At 37.3% G+C, this 20,000-nt stretch overlaps 1 protein-coding gene across 2 annotated transcripts in view; it reads right to left on the bottom strand.

Moving 5' to 3' along the window:
- Positions 1-20,000, bottom strand: part of Ranbp16 (Ran-binding protein 16) — a 538,645-nt gene that overhangs the window by 196,085 nt on the left and 322,560 nt on the right. For both annotated transcript variants that reach the window (XM_068388421.1, XM_068388420.1), the window contains exons 6-7: positions 2,307-2,426; positions 1,782-2,009 (exon numbers count right to left, since the gene is read on the bottom strand). In XM_068388421.1, coding sequence (XP_068244522.1) covers positions 1,782-2,009; positions 2,307-2,426 — 348 coding nt within the window. The remainder of the gene's footprint in view (positions 1-1,781; positions 2,010-2,306; positions 2,427-20,000) is intronic.

Here is a 20,000-nt window from a genome sequence, read left to right as displayed (position 1 = left end):
ATATGTACGTATATATATATATATATATATATATATAAATTTATATATATACGTATATATATATATATATATATATATATATATATAAATTTATATTATATATATAAATATATATATATATATATATATATATATATATATATATATATATATATATATTACTTGTAATCAGAGGTACAGTAATCCCTTGGCTATGGCAAATGTTTCGTTCTAAGGCTCCTTCATGATAGCTGAAAAACCGCGAAATGAATACAAGAATCTATGGTTTATATTTTTTTATCATTCTTCTATTTAAGCTTTTGTAAGGTTCCTCCAAAGAGAGAATCTGCTCAAATGTGACACGTTGGTCTCAAAAACTTCTCTCTGGCAGACAAAAGAGATGCCCTCCCGAAGGAGGAGACTGCCTCGGACTTTGCCCTCCGCAAGCAGGGGGAGAAGCGCAATCTTAGATGTCAGCCATAGCAGGGGGAGAAGCGCAATCTTAGATGTCAGCCATAGCAGGGGACCAGAAGTCCGAGTGATGGGCAGTAACACTAGGTTGTCCTGTGCTTTGCCCAAAAGGGAAGGATACATTTCTGAGGCAGTAGGTGTATGCTTCCTCTCAGCCCACAACTAAACGAGTTCGAACAGAACTTCCTTCAACAGGCCACATTTGCAACAAATCAGAGAGAGAGAGCAGGCCCTCCTCGGGGAAGGAGTGAAATCATTTCACCAGGGAAAAAGGTACCATCCCATGATCCTCGAGGTTGCCCTGGGGTTAAATAGGGCTGTGTTACTACTCGGCCGTTACCCGGAGAGGACTGGTCGAGGAGCAGCTTCGGGAAGAGATTGAGGGTAAAAGAAGTAGTCTAAAGATTTTTTTTGACTTCGAGGAAGATCACAAAGGAGATGAATCTTGCTTAGACTTTTTTTTCCTGCACCCAAACATCTCCCACTGGAAGCAGACCACTCCCGACATTTGAGACAAGTGCTGCTTCCATCACTCCGTTAGCCTCATCAAGAGCGGCACAGTTGGTGAAGATACGTCTCAAGGATAGATATAAGCAGCCGTCAGGTCCAGGACAGGTCAGAAGAAAACACGCACACACTCTGAAAAGAGAAAGAAAAAACAGAATTAGTTGTGGCAAGTCAGGTTAAAGGCGGAAGAGAGCCGCAACGTCCACACACTACTGAGGCAAAAGCAAAGTGGGTGCTCAGCCCAGGTGTGTGAGTGAGCAGGGTAGCCGGCTAGCTCCCACCCCTCCCGCTAACTAGTGGTTGAGGTAGTTATCCCTCGGTAAATTCTTATAGTTCGTCTTTCGGCGTGATATCCTGTGAATAGCGAGGTTTTGTATAATGGTAGAACAATTACTAATTAATGATGGTACTACACTTAGTATATCAAATGAGTAAACAAATACTGTACTATGCTATGATCACACAAAATAAATAATTATTCTCCTAAATATTAGCCTTTTCACTTGATAATGTACACACTCGATATCACAATTTTATTTTCAATAAAAACATGTGAATGAATTGAATAAAGGTGTCTTAAAAAACATGACTTAACTCTGTTCCAGCCACAGAAGAATGAGAAATCAAGACAGTGGCGGCTGGGGTATGGTGTGCTGTTTAGACAAACTCTATTCCCCAGTGCTTCTTTACGCAGGGAATAAGGATACCAAAAATATTATCATTATGAATCTCTTAATCATACCACAGATGAATTTTTCTTTGAGAGGATAAATAGCATAGGAATTTTAGGAAGGTTTATTGATATAATGAAATAAGTTACAAACCTTCATGTATGGAACAGACCCAACCATGCGCTGCCACAAGGAAAGAAGATAATGAACGCTATTTGGAGCAAACTGCCACATATTGAGCGACTCGACTGTGAATTTTGCGATGAGCTGAATTGCATCTGGATAATGTTCAACAGTAACCAGTTCACCTAACTGGTAATTGCTTTTTAATCTGAGTAAGAGTCGACAAAACTCATGATAATTGGAAGGATCGCTCAAACCCTGGAATAAGTAAAATTCAATCAAAATTAAATAGCATATTTCATTGATACAAAACATTTAAAAATATAGGAGAAATTTACTCTTCAATGGACAGGATACTTTAATTACAAATTCATTGCAAGCAACTACAAATAAAATTTTCCAAACAAATACAAATGACTTTCTGGTAAAAGCAGTTAGGTATTGCAATGAGGTATTTTGTTAAATGATCCATGAAAATTTAAATGTGATGCACAAGATCTTAGATTAAAACTAAATATATAGAATGTAAGATTTACAAATACAGTAATTCTTTACCTGCGGATTCTGTAATATTTTTCTAACGCCATTGACTAGTTGAGACAGGAACTTAGCACGCTCCTCATTACTAAATAAAGTACGCCTCACAGAGGCTATTTGGACTAAACAGGACAGTGCCTAAAAAAGAATGCAACACTGTCTTTTAAAAATATGTTGTTACAAAATAAAGTACATAATGAGACGGCAGTAAGGAAAAGTGTATAAAACAATACTAAGTTCTCAGAACAAGAATTTAATAACCAGTAAGTAAACTAAACCAAAGTTTGTCCAGAAATTACAATAGTATGGATTTCCCATATGCAAGTTATATGGAAAAATAGGTTAGCCCTATAAATTAAGGCCAAGGATAACTCATTAGGTTTATTAATCCAAAATTTACTTCCATACATGCTAGGCTATAAATTACTTATTCTTATAACTAATACAGACTATTTAGGAAGTGAATCTACCCTTATAACCTGAAAACAAGTCGGCTAGCGAACAAGATTTCATAAAAAACAAATGTAAGCTAAGCACCAGTAATGATAACCAAAGAATTTTATCCATCAACACACTTATTCAGTATCTGCTAAGCGATGCTGTAATAATTCCTATAATTAATGGACTAATCAGGAAGAGCATTTTCTTTCTTCGCATGTTAAAAATGAGTAGACTAGCTTACATGGCCAAGCCGATGAAAGCTATGCTAGAAGCTATGCTACTAGCTGTTACCACATTAGTAGGGAATTGTCCATCTTAAATCATAAATATACAATGCACAGCAATGTCATATTTCAATTAATGTTTGTAGTAGTTCTACATGTTATCTAAAACCTATAACCACCATAGTTTTGTTTTACTTGAGAAAAAAATTAGGAAGCGTATTTACTCTTTTATTGTGAAAACAGGGTAAAAGCCTAGGCTAACAAACATCTGAAAGCTACAGTCACTCCCGAATGATCTAAAATTGTAAATAAACACTACAAATTTTAGATCACTTGTATTTTTCCTAGCTATATAAACTCGAGTCATTTACAGCTAATCAAGTTTTCTATGGCCGGCCAATCAAAATTTTGGCTGATTGCGTCATGCTTAAATGGTAAACACAGCGCACGCACAAGGAGCAAGAGGGTTATACCGTCTCTTCACAACACGCACATGGTCAAAGACTTGCCTGGCAGTTGAGACAGGACCTTTGGTAAGTGACTCATGTTTGTAGACCCAGGAAAAATACAAATTATATTAAATTTGTAGTTTATTCTTATGCGGATACAAACTTCTGAGTCATTTATTTGGGGAGTCTTCCTTAGGGGGGAGGGTCCCCGTAAAGTTAAGAGGTAAACCCTTCCTCTCTGGAAGATCTAATTACTATATAAGTAATAGCAAGAGATAAACATGAATCGAGGACAGTGTGGCCAAACTTCCGATTCTTGAGAGTTAAACCCTTCACTGATGCCATTATTATTGATAATAGTAAGTGATCTAAGAGAACTGCCGGGTAAGAGTAACCAGTTTATAAAGAGGTAGGGCTGTTCGTTCAAGTTCCTAAAAGGTAATCTTCTCCAGGAGTGAAGTGGTATGAACACCAAGTGTTACATAATTAAGAGGGACATTTTTTTAATATATCATCAAATTAAGAAATTGAGGCACACTAACTTGCATCAGTGTGAAAAAAACCCGGGCAAGCTTAATCAAGAGCGTTATCCACCTTAGATATCCTTCTAGCCAATAATGTCAGGAATAATTAGGTCTGGCGCTAGAACTGGCACATTTCCTGTCAAAGATGACAGTTAGGTCATAGTTGTGCTATCACCACAATGCTAATTGACAGGGTGTCGAAAGACTTGATTGTGTCATCCTTGAGGTAAATGTCCAAAGGTGGGTTTCCCCTTCCATTCAACAACTTGAGGATTTGTATTAATAAGTGATTTTGCAGAATGCTGAGGTTTCGGCAAACTCACAAGTAGCAGGTACTCAAAGGGCACCTCAGGGGTACCTTCCCCTGAAGATGTATACGCTCATATGATAGCTTCTCTTAATTAGAAAAAAAAAAAAAAGGACTGTACTGAAAAATTCTTTTGGAGTGTCCGAAACTCACCGACAAAGTAGTCTTGGCAATCAGCATTATCGAGTGGTTTTGAAAAACGCTAAGATTGTAGCAAACTCACCTAAATAGTGTGCTTGAGGAGGGATCCATGGTGAGGCTTCCCCTGAGAATGCATAGGTTCTTCTGATATTCTTTATTACTTGGAGAGAAAATGTCACCGACTACTTCCTTCCCAAATGGCTAGAGCTCATGAACAAAAAAGGATGCAATATGTCCCAGCTATTTATTCTATCAGAAACTCGCACTGCTCTACAGAACACAGTAGCTAGTTGTTCGTGTAATCAGGAACCTTCTTGAGAGAAAATATCGTGAAAGTTAACCGGATATCTTTTCCAACCTAAGTCTGGATTGTTCATTGAACCCGAGATAGGAAAAGATGGCAGATTTTCTTAAGTTATGTTGTCGCAAGAAGATAATGAGTTTCACGTTAGGCATTGGTCAACAGGGAGTTCACATTCAGGAAGAACAATTTCACTTCTGATCTACGGCACAAACAGGACAACATTCTTGGTATCCCTGGGCAGAGGTATTGGAGTACTCTGCTCATTCCTAGACTTCTTGAGATACAAGCTCATAAAAAGGTCACCAGATCTGGTTTTTATTATAACAATAAGAATACGCTAACCCCAGAAAATATGACAAATTTGAAAGTAATCTGTATTTTTCCTCACGCTACAAACCAAGAGCTATTTCTTAGGGCTTATATTTCAGCGAAGCTGGAAGACTAGCCAATAAGACTCAAGTGAGGTGGGAACTACCCAACCTGCTAAATAGGGGGAGGGGGGAGTGAAGGGTAATGAGGGTTACCAGCTACCCTCTCATTCACACACCAGTGTATTCGAGCTACTTTTGATTACAGGCAGGAATTACTATGGGGGACACCTGATGGCCGGACAATTTGTATAAATAACTCCATCTTTGTATCGTTAGGAAAAATACAAATTACTTTCAAATGCCATTTGTTCTGACACTACTACAAACCTAACGCTATTCATTAGGAATGACTCGCCCATTAGATGGGTGGAAGTCCGACAGCTGGCTTGGCCATTGACCCAGGGTTTTCTCGTATGGGCTTGGCCTGTAACCAAAATAAACACTGACACCTCACTAAAACTTCCTGCAACACATGGATAGCAGCCTGAGCAAACTGTGTGCATGTGACAACTAGCAATTTGTCAGTCTAGATAAGATATTTCCAAGATAAATAGGAACGTTGACATTAAACATACATGTTTCCCAAGTACCAATCTATACTAGGTTAAACACGGGAAATAATTATTACCTGCAGATAAGTGAGGCCTGCTTGCAGAGGACCCATAGTGCTGTACCCCAAGAGAGGGGGAAGATGAAAGAAAGACTAGACATTCTTACAAATTCATCCCAGACTAATCCCGGGTTACCTATGCCCTCAACCATCTGCTACTTGTCTATCAAGGTGCCCGAGGTATACTGAACCACTTGTTGTGCAGCCACCATAGGACCAATGGAAATTGTCTCCATGCTCCAATGGGTCACGTCTTGCAGGTAGTAAGTGGTGCAGGTCATTTGAGGCTTCCACACACCCGCTTGCAGTACCTGCATCACAGAGTATTTACGTTTAAATGCTAGGGACACACGTGCCCCTATGTCATGAGCTCTAGGTTAACGAGGAGGAGGAGGGTTGGGATTCACTGCATGGTCAATGACCCTGCGAATCATAGCTGAAATGGTGTTCTGGAGATTGCCGGACAAACAAAATGTCAATGAACATGTCACCAGTCATGATGTCGACGGACATAACATCGATGGTCAAAATGCCGACATCGTTTGAAGAGGAAAATGTCAACCCAAATATTTATGAATAATAATAATAACAACTACTTTATATATAAGGATAAAAAAAAAGAAATTTCTAAGGAGGTTAAATAATTTTTATTCATAATACGAAGAAAGTAAAGTTAACTCCCCGTTAACACGAGCTCTGTTAACCAGATTTCAAAGTTACACGATTACAACATTATCAAGATATATTCTGTTAACACGAAATGTCTGATGTTATGTGAATTGAATTTCCCGCCTAAGAGCAGGAGCGCGAGAGAGAGGTTAATAAAAATCTATATACAGTGGAACCTCTACATACGAACGTATCTACATCCGAATTTTCCAACATCCGAAGTAAAATTCGAGCAATTTTTTGACTCTACACCCGAATTTTATTTCGACACACAAAGTAAGCAATTTTCGTCGTACCGGTTGTATCCGAATTTTTCGACACGCGAAGTACAATTCAAACACGTTCCTACTCTACACCCTAATTTTTTTTCGACACCCGAAGTAAACAATACCCGGACGCGTAGGTGGTACTCATAGCGCCGGATGTATTTTTTATTTCCGCTGATAGAAGGCAGCATTTCTACCTCGGAGGGACCCTCAATTAGCGTGGCTTGGGACATTAATCTGTTCTCGTCGGCTTCGTGTGGTTGTGCCCTGTGCGTTCTGCTATTAACTGTGTTTTAATCGTGATTTTTTACGTTCATCTTTTACGGTATTACACGTAAATCATGGGTCCTAAAAGGCTTAGTTTTGCAAGTGGTAGTGGTGATAAAAGGAATAAGGAAATGCTTTCTTTAGAAGTAAAGCAAGGAATTCTTGAAAAGCAAGGGCATGGTGTTCGTGTGAGTGAACTTGCAAAAGAACATCACGACGAACTTACTACAGAGGAGCTCAAGGAACTCCATGCTATGTCTGAGCACATGAGTGATGACAAGGAAGGGATCAAGGAGGTAGAACATGTTAGGTTCGGCGCAAATAAAAGAGGTGTTGGGAAAATATCAAGACGTGGTCGACTTCATCGACAAATACCATCCAAAGAAAATGCAGGTTTGTCGTGTAGTTGAGCAGTTTGATAATATCACTAATTTATTTTCGAAACATTCTGAAAAGCTGTACCAAGCAACTTTCTATCGATAGCTTCTTTAAAAAAACTACAAAGCGAACTCGTGATGAAGAGAATGGAAGTGGTTCAAAGAAAACGGCAAAGAGTGAAGAAAAAAAAATTCAATCAATTTTAAGTGGAGAGAGTGAAAGTGATTAAAATTAATCATCAAAAAGAAAAAAAGAAAATGTAAAAAAAAAATATAAAATATGAAAATAAAAAAAATAAGCTAAGTTATGTTAAAGTTCACTTAGTGTAAGTTAGAATAAGTTACGGTAGTGTACGTTTATCGTAGTCAACCTCTCTACCTCCTCGCCGCCCGTCCATCTCCTCTCTGCGTACCAAGACCAACAACACCTGCGCTGGACTTTCTAAGGTAAAGTGACGCTAAAAACCCGTTTCTTATTTATCATTTTTTGATAATTATTCTTTTTTACATGTCTATTATCTAATTTAGTCTTCATATTGTCATGTGTAATTATGTGTAGTAATTTAATATGGAGTTATCATAGGTTTTTGAGCTCAACCACGGATTAATCCTATTTCAATGTATTCTTATGGGAAAATTTGTTTCGCCATCCGAACATTTTCTACATCCGAAGTCGGCTGTGGAACGGATTAAATTCGTATGTAGAGGTACCACTGTAAGGGGACCATCCGCTATGATGTTTAACACAACTTTAAAAAATCGAAAATCATTTTATAGTTTCTATGTATGCAGAAACATGTCATACATACTCTCCAGAAGTTTCAGCCAATCATTTTTACAAATAATGAAGATAAAGCGGTCTTTAAATGATGACATCATCCTTACTGCGTTGTCTGCAAGACTGAGTTTGACAGAATGGTCTTCGTATGTTTATTTTTGCATATACAGTACACAGTATAGCGATTTTTTCACTTATGTTTCAAAATCTTGTACGTCTGACAGAGATGGAAGGCATTGATAGAGTGTAGGTAAACACAATCTACGATCTACTAGAAAACCAGCAAGAGTTTCCAAAGACGTATAGAAGTTATGATGCATGTGTGTTTGTTTACTTGTTTGTATGTACATTGTGTTTTCACAATGTGCTCATAAACTTTATAGCTAGGCCAATGTTACCCAAGGTCATAGACAGAACAAAAATTAACAACGGAGTAACAAAAAAGAACCAAGAAGAGAGAGAAACATGAAAAATATTACAAAGCTGAAACATTCTAAGAAAAACTCTAGCAACAATGATAGGCCGCTGGCAATTCATGACACCCTCACAGCAAGTGTAATGGTATGGTAAACTTAGGGTTTAAACACCTTGTTTAGGGAGCCTTCATGTAAGAATAAACAATAAAAGTTCAAAATAAAGTTAGCATACTAATTTATTTTTATTTATAGGAAAAAAGTAAAAATTTAGAGCAAATCTTTGGGAGTTCATAATTCAAAAACATACATATTCCAATTTCGGTATATTTTACTGTTAATTATTGTTCAATTTTAGAGAGAAAGATATTAAAAAGAAGAATAAAATTCCCACAATTTTGTGACAGAATTTAGATTTTCCTTTTTCTCTTTTTTTTCATGATTATTTTGCGTCTAGAAGAAAATTAAGAAAAAAATAATTAAAAAAAAAGAAAAAGGATAATTGAAAATCTGTCACACAGAATTATTCGGTTTATTTTATAAAGAAGTAGTTTTGAATTGAATTGAATATGGGATTTAGGCATTAAGCCAAGCACTGGGGCATCAAAGGCCATTCAGCGCTATATAACGAAAATCATTCAATCATATCTGTACACTCATACCATTTAGTATCATTTTAACCTTTAATACAAATCGTAACACTTTCATACAATAAAATCTAGATGTGAAATAAATAGGGATTAAAAGGGTAAAATAAATAAATAAATTAATAAAATCAATTATAGCTCGTAATATAACCCAATACTTTGTATAAATTTTCTCAAGTTCAGGGTATTACAGTTTTCCCCCAGTATATCTCTTAACGGTTTGTCCTGGAGTAAATGTGTCCTCCTCTGGAGATTAAAAACAGGACAATCAACTAAAATATGTTTAACATCCATTGTCACTTGACAGGTATTACAAAGAGGGGCCTGTCTCCCTTCCCCACTCTTCATTAAATAATTGTGCGTTGCATGTGTATGGCCAATACGCAGCCTAGTTAGAATAATGGTATCCCTTCTACTTGTAGAATTACAAGATGACCATTTATCCACCAATGGGTGGATTTGTTTCAATTTTGTATTGGTGGTCAGTTCAGACCATCGAGCTTGCCACTTATTTTTACAGTAAAGATGAATCTCACTTTTAAGATCTTTGTAAGGAATACTCAAGGGGGATGGATTACTTAGCCCTGAAGCTTCCTTTGCTGCCTTATCTACTTGTTCATTCCCATCCACCCCAACATGGGCAGGGACCCAACAGAAGTGAACACTGATACTCTTCCTAGATTGCAGAAGTACTAACCAGTCCTGGACCTCTTGTACTAGATGATGGCCTGGCATAATTTGTTTTAATGAGAGTAAAACACTATTGGAATCCGTAAAAATTGTATAAAAACTATTTTGGTTGCCATTTTTAAAAATATGTTGGACTGCGAGAATTATTGCGTACAGCTCAGCAGTAAAAATTGAACAAGAGTATGGGAGTTTCCTTCTAATAACAATATCCCCCACCACAGCTGCACTTCCAACTCCTGCAGCCGATTTGGAGCCATCTGTAAAAACATGTTTCCCATGATGTTGAGCAGCATGATTTAAAAACTCACTTTTCATTACCCTACTAGGTAAGGTATTTTTCCCTCCTGCCGTAAAACATACTTTAACAGGTGGATTACACCAAGGAGGAGACTTGGGATATCCTACCTCTGCTATTTGTGCTGTTAACAAGCCTACTTCTCTAGCATCATTTTTCAGCTGTACTTCCAAAGGCTTAGGCACTCTAGATCTGTTAGGAGCCCGATCTAAAGGCGCCCTAACATATTTACAGTTAGGATTGTTTCTCACAGCAAGGGACCTAGCTAAAAACCTCAAACTCAACTCCTCTCTGCGAATGGAAAGGGGAGGTATGCCAGAATCAACATAGAGACTGTCAATGGGAGATGTTCTGTAAGCACCTGTGCAGATGCGAAGCCCAGCATTGTGAACAATATCAAGTTTTCCAAGTAAAGTCTTTGTAGCTGACCCATATATTTGGCATGCATAGTCTAACTTGCTCAGACACAAAGATGTATAAATTCTAAGCAAAGTTGTTCTATCAGCACCCCAATCAAAATGCGATATCACTTTCAGAATGTTCAGTGACTTCTTAACCCTGATAGATAGGTCATTTATATGGGGACCAAATGTCATTTTCTTGTCGAAAATGACTCCAAGAAACTTGACACTATCCTCATATGGCAAAATACAATCATTTAAGAAAAGGGTGGGGATCTCTTCCCTTTTACGAGTACGAGTAAAGCGAATGGCTTTGGTCTTCTGAGGAGAAAACATGAATCCGTGAGAATTTGCCCATGCGGAAGCAGCATTTATTGCAATTTGAAGATTTTGGCATGCTTGTAGTGCAGATGATCCACTACAATAAATTGCAAAGTCATCGACAAATAGTGATCCTTGTATGCCAGGAGGTATGTGACTAATGAGACTATTAATTGCAACAGCAAACAAGGTCACACTCAATACGCTGCCTTGGGGGACACCTTCTTCTTGCATGTAGGATGAAGATAGTTCTGACCCTACTCTCACTTTAATGGAGCGGTTTGATAAAAATTCTTCAATAAAAGAGAACATATGTCCTCCTATACCCCACGAGGCCAATTGCTTTAAAATACCACCCCTCCAGGTGGTGTCATATGCCTTTTCGAGGTCAAAAAAGACACCCACCACCTGGTTTTGGTTAGAAAAAGCATTTGAAATTTCCCTTGATAACATCAGCAAAGGGTCTAGAGTACTTCGGTTCTTCCTAAAACCAAACTGTCTGTTAGATAAAAGATTTTTTGATTCTAGATACCACACAAGTCTGTTGTTGATCATTCTCTCAAATAGTTTGCATATGCAACTGGTCAAGGATATGGGCCTATAACTAGATGGCAGTTCTGGGTCTTTACCAGACTTGTGGCCTGGAATTACAATTGAAGTATGCCAGGAATCAGGAGATGTATGGGAAGCCCATAGACCATTAAAGGTTTCTAATAAAAATTCCTTAGTATCCACTGGAAGATGTGATATCATTTCATACCGGATGCCATCCTCACCTGGGGCAGTTAAAGAAGAGCTGGAGATAGCATTTTGCATCTCCTCCATACTAAAAGGCAGGTTAAAAGCTTCAGTATTTGAAGAAGCAGGAGGAACAACAGATGTTGATGCTCTAATTTGTTGAAATGCTGGGGAATAGTTGTCAGCACTTGATACATGAGCAAAGTGCTTAGCAAGAACCTCTGCTACATCTTTGGGGTCAGATATATATCTATTATTTTCCCTTAATATTGGTAGAGGCTTAGGGACGAATTTACCTTGAAGTTTTCTAATCTTGTCCCATATTTCCTTTGAAGGAGTTTTGGTATTAATATTAGATATATATTTCTTCCAAGATGCTCTCTTTGCTTTTTTAAAAATTCTTTTTTGTTTGGCACAGGCTCTGAGATATGCTATTCTATCTGCTAAATAGTTTGTCCTCAAGTATCTTCTGAAGCAAGTTCGGGTCACTTTTCTTGCGTTGGCACATTCTTTACTCCACCAAGGAACTACAGAGCGATGAGGTAAACCGCATGTTTTAGGTATAAACTTGCTAGCATTATCATCAATAATATTTTCAAGATGTTGATAGGCATGCACTGGAGATGTAAATTCATCATATTCTTTATCAGTGTGTGAACAGTTTTCATAAGCTGCCCAGTCTGCCTCATCTATCTTCCATTTTGGTGGACACTGAGAAGGAAGATTATGGACATAATTTAACATTATTGGCCAATGGTCACTGCCATGTAGGTGTTCATTTACTGACCAAAGGTAGTCCAATCGAATGGATGAGGAACAGATTGACAAATCAATGGCTGATGTAGAGTTGTGGAATACATCATACCTAGTTGAAGAACCATCATTCATTAGTATTACATCATTGTTGTCGATTAATTCTTCAACAAGATTACCCCATCTATCGCACACATTTCCACCCCATAAAGTATGCTTTGCATTAAAATCACCCATTAAAATAAAAGGGGCAGGAAGCTGATTGATCAAGTCTTGGAGGTCAGAAAGTCTAAGCCTTCTTGGATTACCAGCATGATCTAAGAGGAAAAGTTCTAAGGATGGTTCAATATATAGCGAGCATAAAGTAATTTTTTTCCCGATATGAGTTCTAACTGCACATGCCTGTAGTGGTGTATTGAGTGGGATTGTTTCAAATTTTACAGATTTGTGAATAATAAAACCTGTACCACCTTGAGCTCTTGCAGCTTGCAAAGGAGGGGATCTACAAAAATGATAATTGAGTCCAGGATTAAATGGTTTATCACTGATCTTGGTTTCCTGTAGGCAAATTACCTTCGTGTCTGAGTCCCTGGTTAAAGTTTTTATTTGCTCAATGCTAGTACTTAGACCTCTGCAATTCCACTGGATGATAGACATTATCTTTTGTTATTATTTTTCTTTGTCTCATTTGTCTTTTGGGACTTTTCAGATGAAGCCATGTAAGGCCTGGAGATGGAAGGCTTTACTAGGCCACCACTCTTCTTTTCTTTCTTTCTAGGATCTTTATAAGAGTCAACCTTAGGATCATGAGCAGTAGGGCACTTACCTGACTTAGATGAAGGTGAGGATGATGGGGACCTTTTCCTCTTTGGAAGATCTTGTTTTCCAATCTCCATCAAATCAGGTAGAGATTCTGCCTGAGACAATACATTTAAGGTGGTGGAAGCCACATTGTCTTCCTTGGAGGATTGTGCTAGAACTTCAACAGTTCGAGCACTTAACCCAGAAGGCTGGGCTACTACCTCTAGGGGAGATGCTCCTATCGGTGACAATACTTTTGGTGTGTTGGACACCATATTGACCTCTTTGGAGGTTTGTGCTCTGGCTTTTATAGCCTGAGCACTTGACCCAGATGGCTGGGCTACTACCACTAAGGGAGATGCACCTGACGGGCCAGGTGCTGCCACTGGTCCCCCTGAGGTAGTAAGGGGTAGTGGATTATAATCTTTTGTTGGCATCTTAACCGCGCGAGCAAAATTAAGTTGTCGATTAAGTAAATGCTTTGCATAACCTACACTTATATGTTCAGCATTTGCTTTCAAGATTGCAGCTTCTTCATTCTTGTATTCTCTACATCTTTTATCATTTGGTTTATGATTATCTTTACAGTTTACACAGGTTGTATCTCTGTTGCATTGGCCATGTTCTAACAAAGAACAGTTAATACAGATCTTCGTATTATTGCAGTACCGGGAAGGGTGACCGTACTTGAAACAATTAAAGCATTGTAAAGGCCTAGGTTTATATTCTCGAACACGTACTCTTTCATTCTCAATAATTATATGATCTGGTATAACAGGGGTTTCAAATGTTAAAACTACCATGCTTGTTTGAGGGATCTTACTTACTTTCCAAACATTAGCAGGGCACATGTCCAGAATTTCTGGTTCTGAGAATTCATATAGATCTTTATCAAAAACTACTCCTTTACCATAGCTGAAGCTCATATGTGGTTTAATATCCTTAATAGGATCAATTTCTGCAATCTTCATGCCACAAAGCATGTGAGCTTGAGTATCTGATTTTGCATTAATCAAAACAGATTGCTTACCGTATCTACTAATATCCTTACTTTTAATTAAACCAACTTTTTTTTGTATAAATTTACTAATCTTATAATAGTTATAATTATCTATCTTTCCAGATGCAATTATCCATGTTGGGGGCTTGGGGGTTCTTACTTCTGGAAGTCTATGCTCTATTTCTTTTTCCATCCATTCTTCTGGTTTATATACCTCTAGGTGTCTTGGTGCTTTATCACATAAAGCCCCAGAAATCAAACAATTGTCAATTTTTATGCTCTCTAAATTTTTATTTGCTTCTAAAGCAATCTCAAAACTTGAAAATGATACCCAAGCTTCCCAAAAGCCTTTACTACCATTAAGCTCCATTAAAATTTCTTTGATTGCTCCAAATCTACAGAAGGCTTCATGAATTATGTCATAGCTACAACCAATTGGTATGTTTTTTAAGTGGAGAATTTTCAGATTTTTTGTTGGATCTGGTAATGAGCCAGAACCAGAGAGTAAAGTATTACGGTTATTACAAGCATCATTTTCCACCAGTGCCGATAAATTGTCTTTAACAACACTGGTCAAAGAAGTATTGTTGGAGGAATCCTTTTTATTGCCGAGGTTGTCAACAGAGCTTTCCCTATTTAAACAAGCAGAAGTCGTCAACGGTGTCTGGGGTTCGCCATTTGATCCAGGGGTACGGGGAATATTAAGTTTACTCATTAATTATTTTTTCAGGGGGAGGGAAGGGGTCATAATAACAATGAAAAAAAAAAACAATGGAAAAAAATATAGTTTAAGGGAGAGAAAAAATTAAGACTGTCTGAAATTCCAAAGAAGACACCGTTAGCCTTTCCTGGAATTAATTTCTCCACCAATGACACCTGTGAAAGCTGCTTACCAAATGTCCACTCCCTACCCTACCACAAAGGGATGGTACCACTATGATTAGAGTGGCTCAAGTGTATGCCAAACCCGCTTGATGGGACTGAGAGCATTTCAAGAATACAATCATCCCCACTCTAATCATAGTGGCAGGCAAACCGGACAGAATGCCGAGAGTCCTATCTCTATAAAATCGCCAACCCCTGGAATCCGAAGGCCAAATTTCCTAAGAGATAGTTCCGCGTGCCAGTATGGGAATACTGACACTCCTAGGTGTCCAAACATTTTCGGGCAGTTGGCAAGACCACCACAGCTCCCACATTTGATTTTGAAATAAAAACCGATCATGGATACAATGTCCCCTCTAAAAAACCTGGACAGTGAAATGGGTAAAAGAGTTTTGACAGCAAGGTTGGAGACAGCTGATAATTATGAAGGAGGAATAAGCAATAAGAGGTAATAGAAAAAGAATGAGAGAAATTTAGAGTCAAACTGAGGAAAAGAAATTCCCCAGTTCGAGAGCCCTCTTGCCCGTCACAAGCCTTCAGCACGGGAATGATATGCCGTGCTGAAGCCCAATGACTTCATCAAGGCATTCTCTCGTTAAGAGGGAAGAAGTAGTTTTGATGGTATGATTTTCAATACAATTGGTGTCATTAGTGGAGAAAAGGGTACCTAAATTTTTTCTTAAAAATCATGATTTTTGCTAATAAATCAAAAAGTTTTTGATCAAATCACTTGAAATTTTTATATGATGTAGGTATTATATATGTATAAAATAGATATATAGAAATAGCGTGTTTCTAATATATAAAAAAAATACAGGACATACCGGACGGTGCCCTAAACTTACAAATTTTACTTTTCAATGTAGTACCAAAAATAATCTAATTTTACAAATAAATGTACAGCCACACGTGTATATGTAGATGTTTACAATTTCACAAGTTTACAGTAATTTGCGGATTCTTATTCATGAACGTGGTTTGCTCTAAGATAGTATAAAATTGAAAGATTTTGTAAGGTTAAATAAATTAAGTTATAAAAATCATATTGCGATAGTATAAAATAAACTTAATTGTTACATTTACATACATTTATATTCAATATCTTTGTTTACATTGCGTACGTAGATGGCTGTGGATCGTCAGCGTCAACCGCTGATTCGTCTGTAGTTGTTGTTCGATACGCATTTTAATGAGAAACTGGTCAAGAGTTTGTTGAATGGTATTCTTTTTTTCAAGGATTACATGATAGGAGGCAAAATCATATCAACAATACTCTGTTAACTATATGCGAGCATAATTGTGATACCGTCGGGACCTTGAAAACAGCCGACAATAAAACCGAAATAAAAACAATTTGTAATTGCTCTTGATAAAACTTAATCCTGAATTATTAATAAAAGAGTACAAAACCGTTAAAAGAGGTTCAGATAACATCGAAAACCAGTTTTATTTAGACATCTTTCAATTCATGTACGTTATGTTGTTGGAAAAAGCTAGAGATCAGCTGACAAAATCAAATGACATCTTTAATCCATACCTAGGATTGAATATAGATTTACACAAATTAAAAATTTATATTGTGTGTAGTATTTATCTGAGACTTTAAAGAGAGAGAGAGAGAGAGAGAGAGAGAGAGAGAGAGAGAGAGAGAGAGAGAGAGAGAGAGAGAGAGAGAGAGAGAGAGAGAGAGATGCCAATATAATTTATCATATGAACAAAATTAATATTTAATTAAAACCATAAAAGTTAAGATACCATAGTAAAAGTTAAATAGCTTTCAGAAGACCTGCTTCTGAAATAAATCTGAAAATGCCGCTCGCATAGTAGGACACATCATGTCCAAGAATCTTGGCAAGGATGAACCTGCCATCCTCATGCCGAGCCTCAAATAGATATCTATTTAAGATGCTGTAATTGGGGCATTCGGTCAACAGATGCCTCAATGTTAAACGTACCAGTCATTGCACTACGGTTGGTGTTGGCGCCTTAACAGAAACTCGTGTGTCAACAGTGTGTGACCAATGCGGAGACGACAAAGAGTAGTCTCCCACCTTCGGGGCATTATATTATATCTCCCAGCGGATATAACATTCATTATTTCTCTCATCTTACTTTGAATCAAACTATCCCAATGTTGTTGCCAATCATTATAATCCAACTTCTTAATGCTAGGTAAAAAAAAAAATAATTACAAAGAATGGGATACCTTCTTGGTAGCAACTCAGCTGCAGCATTCTTTGTCGGTAAATCTGCCTTCTCATCTCCAGAAACACCTACATATGATGGAGTCCAACAAAATCGAACTGTTATAACCCTCACTCCAGTAATAAAAAGCCACTCTAAAAATCTTTTAAACTAAAGGGTTTTTGGAATTAAAAAGTTCTAAAGCTTGTAGGACACTTCTTGCATAACAAAAAATGGTAAAATTACCCTCATCTCTCAACGCTATTTCCTCAATAGCCGTTAGTATGCCATATAGTTCAGCAGTAAATATAGAGGATACAAAAGGAAGTGCACCTCTTTAATTAAAAGCACGACTATATACTCCAAATCCAACACCAGCATCGGATTTGGAGCCATCAGTATATACATAAAAGTTGAATCTCTAAGTTCCTCAATATGTTCCATGAAGAGTAACCTGGCTTTTAAATCAGTCTTGCTCTTTTTTATACTTATAAAATATTCACAGAAAGATATCTCCAGTAATTCTTGGTAGCAACTCAGCTGCAGCATTCTTTGTCGGTAAATCTGCCTTCTCATCTCCAGAAACACCTACATATGATGGAGTCCAACAAAATCGAACTGTTATAACCCTCACTCCAGTAATAAAAAGCCACTCTAAAAATCTTTTAAACTAAAGGGTTTTTGGAATTAAAAAGTTCTAAAGCTTGTAGGACACTTCTTGCATAACAAAAAATGGTAAAATTACCCTCATCTTTCAACGCTATTTCCTCAATAGCCGTTAGTATGCCATATAGTTCAGCAGTAAATATAGAGGATACAAAAGGAAGTGCACCTCTTTAATTAAAAGCACGACTATATACTCCAAATCCAACACCAGCATCGGATTTGGAGCCATCAGTATATACATAAAAGTTGAATCTCTAAGTTCCTCAATATGTTCCATGAAGAGTAACCTGGCTTTTAAGTCAGTCTTGCTCTTTTTTATACTTATAAAATATTCACAGAAAGATATCTCCAGTAATTCTTGGTAGCAACTCAGCTGCAGCATTCTTTGTCGGTAAATCTGCCTTCTCATCTCCAGAAACACCTACATATGATGGAGTCCAACAAAATCGAACTGTTATAACCCTCACTCCAGTAATAAAAAGCCACTCTAAAAATCTTTTAAACTAAAGGGTTTTTGGAATTAAAAAGTTCTAAAGCTTGTAGGACACTTCTTGCATAACAAAAAATGGTAAAATTACCCTCATCTCTCAACGCTATTTCCTCAATAGCCGTTAGTATGCCATATAGTTCAGCAGTAAATATAGAGGATACAAAAGGAAGTGCACCTCTTTAATTAAAAGCACGACTATATACTCCAAATCCAACACCAGCATCGGATTTGGAGCCATCAGTATATACATAAAAGTTGAATCTCTAAGTTCCTCAATATGTTCCATGAAGAGTAACCTGGCTTTTAAGTCAGTCTTGCTCTTTTTTATACTTATAAAATATTCACAGAAAGATATCTCCAGTAATTTTCATGGGGGGGGTTTGATGATATCCTACATGGGAGCACTTTATTTCTAGCTATATCTAGACTATTTACTAATGATTTTACCCAAAAACCATAATGTTGAGGAGTTTTTGGATGCAACTCAAAACCTGTAAAACCACTGCCTGCAGAGGGGTACAGATAGACAAACGTATACAAGACTTCCCGCATGGCTCCCTGCTCGTTGATCATATGGTGTCCTATAGCTAACATACTCTCGAGGACACTATTTCCCTGTGGTATCTCGGGAGAGGATCTTGATATATTGGGTTTTGTGTTTGTCTTTTTCTTTGTGTCCTTTGGATCTAGTTATTGAGGAGGATGGTGTCCCACAACTTGAATTTCTGATTTATTTAAGTTGTCTTCCAGTTTATCAGAAACATCAGCATACAAGATATCACATGTATTTGAAGTCGTGGCTTTAATGTTTCTTATGGTAGGAGGCGAGAGAGATGGAGGTCTCTCACTTTTTCGATTAAAAAGTTGTGAGCTATCAAGTTTTTGCACCTTCCTCACTACAGGTTCACCAAGTAAATTGGTCTCAAGTGGAACCTCCATCGATCAGGCAAGGACACGGCCTAAGAAAGGTTTGTACACTTATTTAGAATGGGAGTAGATGGCTTTTGAATATCTTTCAAATAATTAAGTATCTGTTTTGATTTCTCTACAATTTCTGGATTTAAATTTTGAATGGGACTTACCACCTCTTTAACTACTTTCATATGTTTCTCTATGTTAAAAGTGAGGATATAAAATAACTTTCGTCCGTATGCTTTGGCAAGTTTTTCTTCAGAACCATTGAAAAAGGTTGCCCTGGTCTTATCTGTTTTTCAAGAACTCTTTTACGAGCCTCTTTAAAAATAACCCTTTCCTAATGGCCTGAATTTGTTTTTCAAAAGTAAACTTAATACATATTCTAGATGTAGCTGGGTGTGCTTCCCCACACTGTATGCAATTTGGATTTTCTATTCAAGATCCATGAATATTTTTTCCACAGTTGGCACAAACAGCTGGCTTAAATGGCCACTTCTGAATGCAAAACAAAGATAATTCTTCTGGTACTTCATACTGATGCATTACGATTATAACTTTATTCTACATTTGGAAATAATAACATCGCAATGGCAAAGGGATATATGGTTTCACCTTCAAAGATAGCCAATCAGCTTTAATAACATTTGGTAATCTGCATTACTTTACTTTTTTACTTTAATGGCTGCTTTTCCGGTCCCATACAGCAGGGGAACCCCACTCTCTACAAGACCTCCATTGTTGTTTTACCTTGTTCATTCAGAGTATTTAAGGTTTCATATCGCGTA

This window comes from Palaemon carinicauda, chromosome 15, assembly GCF_036898095.1.
Source record: "Palaemon carinicauda isolate YSFRI2023 chromosome 15, ASM3689809v2, whole genome shotgun sequence".
Classification (NCBI taxonomy): Eukaryota; Metazoa; Arthropoda; class Malacostraca; order Decapoda; family Palaemonidae; genus Palaemon; species Palaemon carinicauda.
This window is presented reverse-complemented; position numbering and strand designations above follow the sequence as displayed.